At 35.9% G+C, this 12326-nt stretch overlaps 1 protein-coding gene across 1 annotated transcript in view; it reads right to left on the minus strand.

Annotated features, from left to right (window-relative positions):
• LOC100241204 (probable protein S-acyltransferase 23) overlaps nt 1–12326 on the minus strand; it is a 60790-nt gene that overhangs the window by 3846 nt on the left and 44618 nt on the right. Inside the window, exons 9-12 of the mRNA XM_002270469.5 lie at nt 6326–6403; nt 6124–6222; nt 5321–5399; nt 4697–4845 (exon numbers count right to left, since the gene is read on the minus strand). Of these exons, the coding sequence (XP_002270505.1) occupies nt 4697–4845; nt 5321–5399; nt 6124–6222; nt 6326–6403 (405 nt within the window). The remainder of the gene's footprint in view (nt 1–4696; nt 4846–5320; nt 5400–6123; nt 6223–6325; nt 6404–12326) is intronic.

Consider the following 12326-nt stretch of genomic DNA (forward strand, 5'->3'; position numbering starts at 1 on the left):
GATTCTTCTAGCCTTCATGAATCTCTAAGGATCCTAACATATAATTCTTTGAAAAATCCTTCTATCTCTATAGAGACATTCGCCATATTGTCTACAATGGCCCCTTCCTCATTCTCGAAGATTTAATGATTTTCTTCTTTTTCCTTCCATTAGCAGCCCCATGGAAAAGCTTAAAATAGCAATCCCCTTCTCTTATCCATATGACCCTAGCTTATCATTAAACTTGTATGGTTTAACCTGCCTGTTGCTAGCTAAGATTTTATTTGATAAGGGATCCAACCACCCCAACACATTTAAAGCCCCTTTGAAAGCCTTCAATAGATCTGATGTTTCTAAGGGTATTGATCTTCAACCCTCCTTCCCGTAGAAGTTGTTGCCTTTTTTTGTTGTTTTCAACAAAAAGCATAGTTCCCCAACTAAATTAGTTAAGATTATTCTAAGAGAAGATTTCATTGGTACCAGACCATTAGTTGAAGGGGTAACACACTCTTTTTATTGCCATTGATGATTGAGAGAAGAAAAAGAGTTTCATCAATTTTTGTTGTGATTGGCCTTCTATTGTGATTGAGGCTTCTTCTTAAAAGGGAGGCCTACTGGGTTTGATCTAGCTCTTAGATTTTGCCCACCAAACCACTTAACCAATCTCCCATCTTTTACTTTTAGTCCATATCTCATCTTGAGCTTCCTAGGCTTTGATGGGCTTGTGACTTTTTGTTTAAGATCTTGATCTCAGGTTAAGCCAAGAATTGGGCTTGACCTTCATCACTGATTAGGCATCTTTTTAAGGAGTAAGGCATCATCTTTCTAAGTCAACCCAAAGAAGTATATGACCTTGACCTTTGTAAAACTAATGGCCCATTGGATTTGAAATTTGAATTGAAATCATAGTCAGATGGGATACAGTTGTTCACGACTAAAGCCTAGTTACCACCATCTACCTTGATATGTGGAGGCTTCTCCACCCTCTAATTCCTTTCTAGCCCTTGATGATGAACAAGCCTACTTGAGTTGTGACCTCTTCTGCTCCAAGTCAACTTACTAACTCCTTTGTCATCTTCTTATTCGCCAACTACTACTGCTATAGTTGTAAAAACCCACGTCCCTTCTAAAGTTTCAAGAATCAATAGAATTGCAACATTCTCCTTCACCTTTACTTTTAGACGAACCCTAAAGAGATCAACAAGCTTTATTGTATGCCAATCGATCTCAATTACATTTCCCCATCTGTTAGTTGGATGCATCAAGTGCTTGGCAGTCTACATATGAAAAGGGACTCCTTTAGCTTCTCTCCACCTCTTTCGGAATGAACCCAAAATGTTCATTTTTTATTATTATTATTTTTTTGATAGATAAAAGAACATCTATTAAAAGCACCAAAAAAAGGGGGCACACACTATGTAGACAGGAATTCTACACTAAGCATCCAAAAAACAAGTGTCATAGCCAAAACAACAAGAGACCTAACAAGCCAACCTAACCACTAAATAAGGAATCTAAGAACTCCACCATAGAGAAACTCTCCAATTGCAATGAAGCTTGGGATCACTCCAAAAGGGATTTAATGAAAACCTCCTCCAATCTGAGCTCTAAAAGCTCTTCTTCATTGAAAATTCTTCAACTAAACTCTAACCAAATACACCAAAACAAGCAGAGGGGCAAAACACCAAACAGTTGTTCTTTTCTTATCCAATCCCTTAAATATCTACTCAAAGAGGAGACTTTTCACTGAAGCTGTAAATGGACAATTCAAGTTAAAGACTGCTAAGAGAAACACCCAAATCACTCTTGTCTTCTCACAATGAATCAATATATGATCAGTTGATTCTTCATTGTCTTTACAAAGTCTACATCAATTGACCATAGTCCAACTCCTCTTCATTAAATATCTATAGCTAAGATCTTTTTCCAAATAGCTTCCTTGGCGAAAAACCACATTCTCAAAGGTGCTCAAGACCCCAAATCTCTTAGGCTATGAAAACTTTAGTAGTCTCATCACATAAGAATTTATAGAACAACTTTACATTCAAACTTCCTCTCCTATCCTTGCTCCACAGTAAAGCGTCCTCTCCTTGCACTCTCACAGGGTAAATGAGAACCAAAAATTAGGTCACCTCCTCTAACTCCCAATCTTGGAAGGGTCTTCTAAAAGAAACCCTCCAATGGCCTCCACTCCCTTCTCCCTCTCATATGTTTGCAACTGAACCAAAAAAAGACCTACGGAGGCTGAAATGCCAAAAAAATGGAGAAGCAGGGTTCGGAGAGGACTGACGGAGGCTTAGAAGTGCAAGACGGCGCCGAACGAGCCTACTGGTGGAAGCTCGGCACCAAAAAGTGGGTCACGCGCCCTCACGCGCCGGTGCGTGGGATTCAGGCCGCCGCATAAAAACGGCGCATGGATCGGTTTTTGGCTCCGGTGCTTTGAGAAAAGTTGCAGATCTCCTCTTTGCACTCCTGATGATGTGGTCGGTGTCGAAAAATATCGTTTGAAAAAAAAGTAGCCGGAAAAATGTTGACAGTGATGAGGGTTTTCTGACCACGATATGGCTAACCGGAAAGCTTTGGGAGATGGAAAAGGTGACCGGAATAAAACACGGTCACTGGACGGATTCCCGGAATTAATTACACGGGTAAACCAGAAAGAATAAAGTTTTCTCCCTTGGCTCTGATACCATGTTGAAAGAGAGAGAGAGAAAAAACCTTAATTCTCTTTCATATGATTAACTTCTTACAATAGAGAAATATATATACAAGGCTAGGTTGAACTAACTACCATATATGTGACATATATTAAGAAAGGAAAGAAGGATTGTACACTATAAATATATTATATTCAATAGGTAAACACATAAAATATATAAATTAGAAAAAGGAAGCTCGAAGGACACCCCAAGGCATACAGAAAGTATACAGTAGGTGCCATAAGGCAAAGAAGAACAAAAAGGAGGGAATAGAAAAAACCTCACCCACCCTCACCCTAGAACCCAACCAATCAAAAAAGTCGATTACAGGTAAAGGTCCAGCATCTATATACAACTTTGTTTAAGACCAAAAACTACACATAAAATAATACTTCAACCTATGAACTAAAAACTCTTCATTGTCGAACGTTATCCTATTTTTTTCCTTCCACACCGCCCAAAAAAGGCATAAAGGAGCTAGCTTCCATGCTTTTTTGCTCTTCCTAGCAACAAAGGACCCATACCATCCAAGGAGAGTCTCCCTTACCGAGCAAGGGAGAACCCAAGTCACCCCAAAGAGAGCAAATAATAACTCCCACAAAACCCTAGTCTTCGACAAAGTTGAGTATACTTAGATTGCACTCCCTTTTGTTAGGCACTTTTGATACATCTCCATTTGCTTATCAAAAAAATAAAATAAAAAATCCATGCTTTACATCCAAGGATACAACAATCCAAGAGTTATAGTGCAATCCAAGCACTCTCCATAAACTAACATTTTTTTTTTTGATAAGTAATCTCCATAAACTAACATGCTTTCTATCTACTCCATAAATAATTACTAAAGATATGTACTAACATGTAAATATTTTAGCAAGATGACTACTAAAAATATACTAATGTGGATGGGTGATGCAAGCAACACCTCCTTGCCTAGATAGGCTCAATTGCCTAAACACTGCCCAGCCTCCTAAAAGTCCTAGACTAGATTACTTCTATGGGCCAACACTTATTTCTTTCTTCACCAAGTCCATTGACCATCATGAACTTATGCTAGCAAAATAAAATACATGTATAGAATCATGAATCCAAAGCAATAGCCTGGTCAATGCAGAAGAAAGTTTTAATTTGACCTACAATCACCATAGATTACTTGTGGCTTCAACAGGTATCTGCATCTCCCAACCAGTTTCCTTGCATCAAATTTGAGCTATTATCTCATTGTGCACAAAGTGGCCATAATGTAGATATGGAAATCCAGCACCTCAAACCAATTAAGGGGGCAATTTAAATTACTATAAAAACATATAAACCAACTGGGTTCAAATAGATCCAACTAGGGTACTAGCATGCAATTGAGCTGTAACGACTTCATAGATAAGTGAGACAAAACCCTAATAACCCCAAACCCCCCCATAAGCAAGCCATAGAAATCCAGCACCAAAGACCATTTTAGGGGCCAATTTAAGCACACTCCAAAGCTAATATGATCAAAATGGGTTGAAACAGATCCACCCATCCAGCAGTATGCTAATCAACTACAAAAGAGGAAAGGAATACAATTTGCTTTGGATCTTGCACAAATTTTGTCACAGGATTTTTTTATGACATTTTGATTTGACAAAAATGAAAAGAACAAAGCAAAATAAACACCAAGACAAACACCAAACACATAAGAAATTCAGTGCCAGAAAACTTCAAGCACAAATTTAGTCACAGGATTTTTTTTATGACATTTTGATTTGACAAAAATGAAAAGAACAAAGCAGAATAAACACCAAGACAAACACCAAACACATAAGAAATTCAGTGCCAGAAAACTTCAAGCTTACATACAAAACAGAAACTAATAATACTAAATTTAGTCACAGGATTTTTTTATGACATTTTGATTTCACAAAAATGAAAAGAATAAAGCAGAATAAACATCAAGACAAACACCAAGCACATAAGAAATTCAGTGCAGAAAATTTCAAGCTTAGATACAAAATGGTAATAATAATTGTTTGATCAATTACCTGGGATGATTGTGCCGTTGTCAAAGTTACACTAGCCATCAAAAGAATTATGTCCATAACCAGAAAGGCAACAACACCAGAATGTTGAACCACCACATATTGAATCCAAGTTTCTTCTGCCCGCAATGTTGGCAATGCTGTCCAAATTCCTGTCATATTGGATAAGGCTGTTAACCACTCCAAAATGGAATGGATACCACATCACAAAGGGTATGTTTATAATGAAGGCCCCCTCATCTGTGTTGCTATGAGCTCTCTAAAAATTTTAACCATTTTAGACACACCTCATCAAAAGTTTGTCACATTAAATTTGTCCCACAGATAAAAAAAAATTAGGTTTACAAACATTAAAATGAAATCACACTCTGGTCAAAGTTGAGGAATTGTCAGACTTCGATAACTAGAGAGAACATTAAATTTTAACAACCTGCATATGAGAGCACAGACAACATTTTAAAATGCAATTTCATCTATTTGAGGACATGGTGTGTGTCTAGGATTCAAGCAATTTCCTTCTGAATGAGGGAGAGCTCATCAACATTTCAGAGAGGGAGCCCACTTGAGGGTGTTTTCCTATCATAAAAATAAGTCACTGAAAGCTCAATTTGTCAGGGACCCACATACTTTGAACTGCAACAATAGCACCAATGAATGTGGACAAAGCTCCCAGGCAGATAAAAACAAAGAAGTCCCATTTGTTCTTCTGCAAGATGAATAATAATGACAATAATGAAACTGATGAGAAGGAAAGAGGAAGAAGACAAAGAACTGGTTAATCAGGGTCTCAGATCAAACTCAGATATAGAAGTACTCAACATAAATTATAAACATGTCAAATATGGAGCACACAAAATTAGTGCTCAGAAAATTAATAAAGAGACCAACAAATGGCACAGAAATATGGACAATGATGGAACGGCCTAGAGGCCAGGAAGTGGAATATATCTGCGTGTCAGCTCAGTATGGCAATGCTGCATGGGGATGGTGACATCAATTTTCTTGCTACATTCAAAGGCAGTGGTATGGATTTCTATACAACCAGATTACAATTTAGAATCCAGCAAAACAAGCTCTTGAATTAGAGACCAAAAAGCATGATAACCTCCATGAAGCAATAGATGCATATCATCTTGGTTGTTTCATGCAGACAAAACAAGGAACATTTGATTCACTTGACCAGATGATGTATTGAACATGTATCCATTGTTAAGATGATAAAAAAGGATCCATAACATGTCAACAACATATTCCGGTCTGAAACCAGAATCAGCAGGGGGTGCAACCTCACCATACCTCTTCAAAAATAATAATAATAAAAGAAAAAAAAATCACATGGTCTCATAAAAAGTTCATAACACATTTCTACTAAGGAGTGCTGTATCCTCATCAACCCAGAAAACAAAGAAAAAGAAGTCTAACTTTCTAACCTTCCCTACACAATTTGAAATCCAAGGGCAGTGGTGGTCAAATTGTTCCACACAGCGCTTACATGTAGGGCAGTGCTTTGAGCGAACAGGTCTAATTATCTGAAAAGAAACAAGATTGAGAATGCACACCAAATCTGTTTAGGACAGTATTTCAAGCATTAATGCATCTGTTCTTTTGAAAGAAAAAGTTCACTGAGAAAACCTTGCAAGTGGGGCAAAGTTGAGACCAATTTCCCGTCCATATGGAGGAATTGTTGAGATTGATATTCAACAGTGGATCCTGCAAAATGTCAAATCCATTTGATGCAAGGAATATCAAACCAAACATAGCTATGTGTCAGAAAACAGATTAATCCCATTAATCATATGATGGGAAGAAATGGGTCAAAATAAAATAAAATAAAATATTATAAAAATAAAAAATTAATGCAAATATGCATTTCTTTTTTTTCTTTTTTTTTATAAGTATTAATGCAAGATAAAATATACAATTTTGAAGTATCTTTTCTAAAGCTAAATAAGGCATTTGGAAAACAAAGGTGCAATAAACTCAACAACAGAAAACTCTCACTAGCCTGAACTGAACATATAGAAAGTAAGGAGTTTCAGCTTTGCAGCTGAAGTTTAGAGCTATAAAGAAATCCTAACATTGCTCTCCACAATAACCATAAAAACACAAAAGGAAGTGACAATCCAAACTAGGATTCTACACGTACATCAGAAATTAGATTGCTCACCTTGAAGAAATCCCAAAGAAAATTTAAATGGTTAAACAGAAAAAAGAATTGAAGACTCCAAATTGGGGAACACAAGAATACTAATAAGTGCAAAATGAATTGGAAAACTGTCCCTTACTTCTGCATATATCTTGCACATGAAGCTATCAATCAATTGATCCACTACAAGTATTTTGTCCCATACCATCTTATTACTTTCAGATAAATGAATGTCAACCTCTCTTGGGAAATAAAAGCCACCTCATGGGATAAGAAACTACAACACACTATGTATCATTTGTCAAAACAGGTAGAAACCATCTCCAATTCAACATTTGTAGTAGCTTCCAAATCATGCATTCTGAGGCATTTCATCTATAATCCACCACAGGTACAGTCTTTTCAAAAGCAATGGAGAACGAGAACAAAGCTTGGATAGCAACTTCAAAAGTGTTTCTTCACACCAAACATGTAAAAAGAAAAAGAAAAAAACAAAAGAAAAAGACCCTGGGATGAAATGGCACTGCACTGCTCACTTTTATTTTATTAAAAATATTTATTTATTTATTTGTGAAGGTATTGATTTTTATTTTTGACTTAAAATCATCAAATATATATTTTTTTTAGTGTGAAAATAAAATAAGAAAGAAACCTAAGCAAATCTTGAATAAGGTGATAGTTTATGCTATTGGAAATGGGTTCAAGGATCAAATTATTCAGTGAAAAGATATGTCACCCTATTGAACCTGATTATACATAAAATTCTACTAAATAAGTTGAGATAACTTTAACAATCAATCAATTAATTAATTAATAGAAAAGACACTGCATTTTACTCATGAAAGTATGTCTAATATGTAGCATTGTGGGCACTAAAATAAACAAAATCAAAACTTAACTTTAGAATACACGCCCATGACCAAACAAGTAACATTGTTCTATCCAAATTTAATTTTTAATTTTTAATTATCCATAATGTGAAAAAATAATTCAATTATTTTAATTAAAAAAATCAAAAACTAAATTTTGGAAATAGCAAATGGATTACAAAAAATCAGGTCATGCACTAGTGGGCTTTTTGTTCAAAACTTGGAAATCAATTTTAGAATTAAATAAAATAAACCTAAATATATAAACATTTGCTCATTTAATTTTTTATATTTTATTTTTCATGCAACAAAAATAAATTAACTTAATTTTTATTTCTGGTTGCAATTTAATTGTTCTCATGACAAACAAGAAAAGCAATTCAAATATATACATATTTTTATTAAAATAAAGTTTAAATAGAGTAAATGTTTTAATATTAACTTAGATCATAAATTCCAAAACGATCCCAAAGTGAATTGAGTCATTTATTCATTGTCCATTTGAAAGTAGCAAACCACAAAATAGAATTAGGCACAAAACAAAACTATTAGCAAAGCCCAAAATGGAATTAAGCCCAAAAGAAAACAATGCTCATTTGAAAGTAGAAAAGCCCAAAAGAACTAGGCCTAAAAGAAAATCTAAACATGGTTCAATTCAGTTAGCCAATTTTGAGTTTTCTCAAAATACCATGAGGCCCAAAACAATACCATGCCCAAGAAAAATAAAAATCTATAAATAATAATTAAATCAAAAATAGAGTAATGAAAATTTTAATAATTTATGCCCAAGCTTCTTCCTCATCAATGGTTGTGATGGTGGTTTGTGGTGGTGTTGTCAACAGCAAAGGTGGTAGCAGGCAACTTGATGAAGCTGGAGAATGACCTTCAATGGAGGCTTTGTGGATCTTCAATAGTGTGAAAGAGGACTTTGATAAGTGGAGTTCGGATGAGGTTTAGTGAAATATGAAAATAAAACGAGAGAATAGAGCAAGAAGACTGAAGACAGAGAATGAGAAAGGAGTATGGGTGGATTTTTTCTTTTTTGAGAAAAAAAAATGTGGTGAGATGAGAGAGAATTGTGGAGTCTTTGGGATGGAGAGAGGGAGAAAAAGGGTGTTGTTGGGAGAGAAAAAGTGAGGTCAATGAATGTGAGTGAATTAGAGAGAAGAGAGAGAGAGTGGAAAAAGAAGTGTAGTGTGTGATTGTGCCTTTGAACATTTGTGAATGAATGTGGTGTAGATAGAAAAGAGGCAAAAGAAAACTCTACTTTTTGTCATGTGTAGAAAGAAGAAAGTATCAGTTTAGAATCCGATTGAAAAAATGTTCCATTATTCATAGTATACATCATTATATGGAAGAAATAATCTAAGAAAGGAAAAAACAGAAACTTCCTAATCAGTGCTAGAAATATCTATCAGCCTAATTATGAAGTTGACTAAATCAAAACTTCCTAAAACAATCTTAGATTGGTCAAAGACAGCTAATTAACTCCTGAAATCAAGGGTGCAATCAGTAGTTGATTTCCAATACTTTCCCTCATGCTAGTTAGAAAATATCCTTCATCCCCAACTTGTTGATAATTGAGTTGAACCTTGGATTGGGAAATCCTTTTGTGAAGACATCTACTAAATGCAACTTAGAAGAAATGAACGAAGTACAGAGCATTCCACTAGTAATTTTCTCTTTGATGAAGTGTTTGTCTATCTCAATATGTTCTGTTTTATCATGTTGCACTAGACTATGTGCAATGCTTATGGTTACCTAGTTACCACAATATAGCTTCATAAGAACCTTTGATTCTATCAGCAACTCTCTCAATAAGTTTTTTTATCCATATCAACTCACATATTCCAAGTGTCATGGCCCTATATTCAGCTTCTGCACTTGACCTAGCCACCAAAAGTTGCTTCTTACTTCTCCAACTTACTAAGTTCAATGTTTTAAAAGGCTATGCAAATTAGCTTTGAGGCTATAGCATCTATAGAGGGCAATTGAGGCTTACGCCTCAATTGATTAAGGCTTATATCCATGAGGTTATAGCCTTAAGGTTATTGACGCTGAAGCTTCAAATGTTCAAAAGGTTTGAATGGGTTTAAGGTCTTTATTGGCTTTTTTTATACATTTGTTAAGAAGTTTAAGCCTCGATATTTATTGGTTGTAGTGACTTTTGCTTTTACAGGGTTTTGATATAGATTTATAAGTTTTTTCTTGCATTCAAGATTAGGCTTAAACCTTTGAACAAATGAGGGCTTAGTTGACTACCAATTAACCCCTTAAATGGAAATGAAAGGAAGAGATTGGGAAGAAGAAATAAAAAAAAATTATTGGTCACTTTAGTGACCAAGTTTATATCTAATCACTATCTTATTATTGATGAACAAAGGAAAAAAAAGATCATTGTAATTAATGGATAAAGAAGAAAAATGTATTGACATTAACATTGATGAAGAGGATAATAGAGCTTGGATATAATTATGATTAATTAGAGAATCCTACTAGTGATAGTGATGGTGGTTTTGAAAATTATTTGATAAATGCATGAGAGAGTTGGATTTTAGAAGAGACAAAATAAACTTAATTAGAAGCTATTGAAAATGACATATAATTAATTTGATTATCATATATCATATGGTTTACTTATTATTTAATTGTCATGTGATTTTATCAACTCTTTTTTTTATTTTAAAGATTTTTATTATCATTATTATTATTATTATTAAAGTTAAGGCTTACACCTTGTTCCGCCTCAAGGTTTAAGCTTCATCTCATTTGCACAAAACACCTTCAGACTACCTTTAACCTTTTAAAACATTGACTAAGTTACCTTTAACAAAAGTACAATAGCCAAAGGTGGATCTTCTATCAATTATAGATCCACTCAATCAACATCCGTACATGCTTCCAAATTCATATGACCATTTTAAGAAAAGAGCAATCCTCTTCTAGGAGTAGCTTTTAGTTACTGCAATATTCTTTTGACTACTTCCATGTGAGGTTCTAAAAGAAAGAGTATGAACTAACTAACCGCACTTTTTTTTTTGATAAGTAAACGTAGAATATATTAACAAGAGGCAAAAGAGCCGCAAAGCATACAGGGAATATACGAGGCGACTAAGGCCTCCCAACCAAAAAAGAACAAAACTCACCAACCCCTAAATGGAGGCTAACCACTCCAAAAAGCCTATAAGGGAGAGCGGCTCCTCTCCAATATACAATTTAGCCCAGCCCCATAAATTACACACAAAAGAAGTTTTTAACTTCTGAATTGCTAACACCCCCCCCCCCTCCCCTAAAAGCTAGTCTATTCCTTTCCTTCCAAATCATCCAAAAAATGTACAGCGGGATGGACTTCCACAGTTTTTTCCTTTTTTTTCCCACAAAAGAGCTCTTTTAGCTAAATAAAACCTCTTTTACAGATTCTAGAAAGGCCCACTGAGCACCAAACAAACCAAGAATGATATCCCACAACACTCTGACAATTGTACAATGAATTAAAATATGATTTATCGTTTCCTCTTCGCAACCATACAAGAAACAACAATTAGGAAACTACCACCCTCTTCTCTGAAGCCTATCAAGAGTGAGCACCTTCCCCTAAGCGGCTTCCCACACGAAGAAAGCAATTTTGGTTAGAACTCTATCCACCCAGATATTGTTTTTCGGGAAAACGGAGACAATGGGGCTTGCCAACAAGCTGTACGCTTTCTTAACTCTAAACAGCCCGTCTCTTTTTTCCTTCCAAAACACCGAGTCTTCCTCTAACGTAACCCTATGCTTCCTCAACACATCCAACAAGTTGCCCACCATATCTAACTCTCAATCATTAAAGTCCCTTAGAAACCTTAAATTCCACCCGCTTTGGCCAAAATTCTGGTCCCACATCTCTTCCACCGTGGCATTCCTATGGGCAATCATGGCAAAGAGATTCGGAAAACTTTGGGACAGCACATAACTCCCGCACCAAGGATCTGTCCAAAATCTGATTTTGTTGCCTTTTCCCACCTTGAATGCCATATTTTCCCAACACCAATCAGATTCCTTCAAAATCTCCTTCCAAACCCCTACTCCAAACACTCCATTTGCCTTCCTTATCCTCCATCCAAAGTCCTCTTGCCCATACTTTGCCTCAAGCACCTTCTTCCAAAGTTCCTCCTTAGCACAAGCAAACCTCCAAATCCATTTGCCTAGCAAGGCTTTATTCAAACGAGCAAGCTTCCTTAATCCCAACCCTCCCTTTTCTTTATCCACACACACCACCTCCCAATTGACTAAGTGAGCTTTTTTTTTTTCAGATTGGCCCCTCCCCACAAAAAGTCTCTTTGCAACTTTTCTAACCTCCTTGCCACTGATTTTGGCATGCGGAACAAAGACATTTGATACAAGGGCATGCTGGCCATCGTGCTCTTTATAAGAGTGATTCTCCCACCTTTGGAAAAATATTGGCATTTCCAAAGGGCAAGTCTCCTCCTCACCTTCTCTTCCACCCCATCCCACACGGAAGTGGCCTTATTAGGCGCCCCTAAAGGCAGCCCCAAGTAGATGACAGGCAGCTGTCCCACCCTACACCCTAGTTCAACAGCCATCTCGTTCACCTCTTCCACCTCTCCTACCGGAATAA

Source organism: Vitis vinifera, chromosome 3 (assembly GCF_030704535.1).
Source record: "Vitis vinifera cultivar Pinot Noir 40024 chromosome 3, ASM3070453v1".
NCBI classification, from domain to species: domain Eukaryota; kingdom Viridiplantae; phylum Streptophyta; class Magnoliopsida; order Vitales; family Vitaceae; genus Vitis; species Vitis vinifera.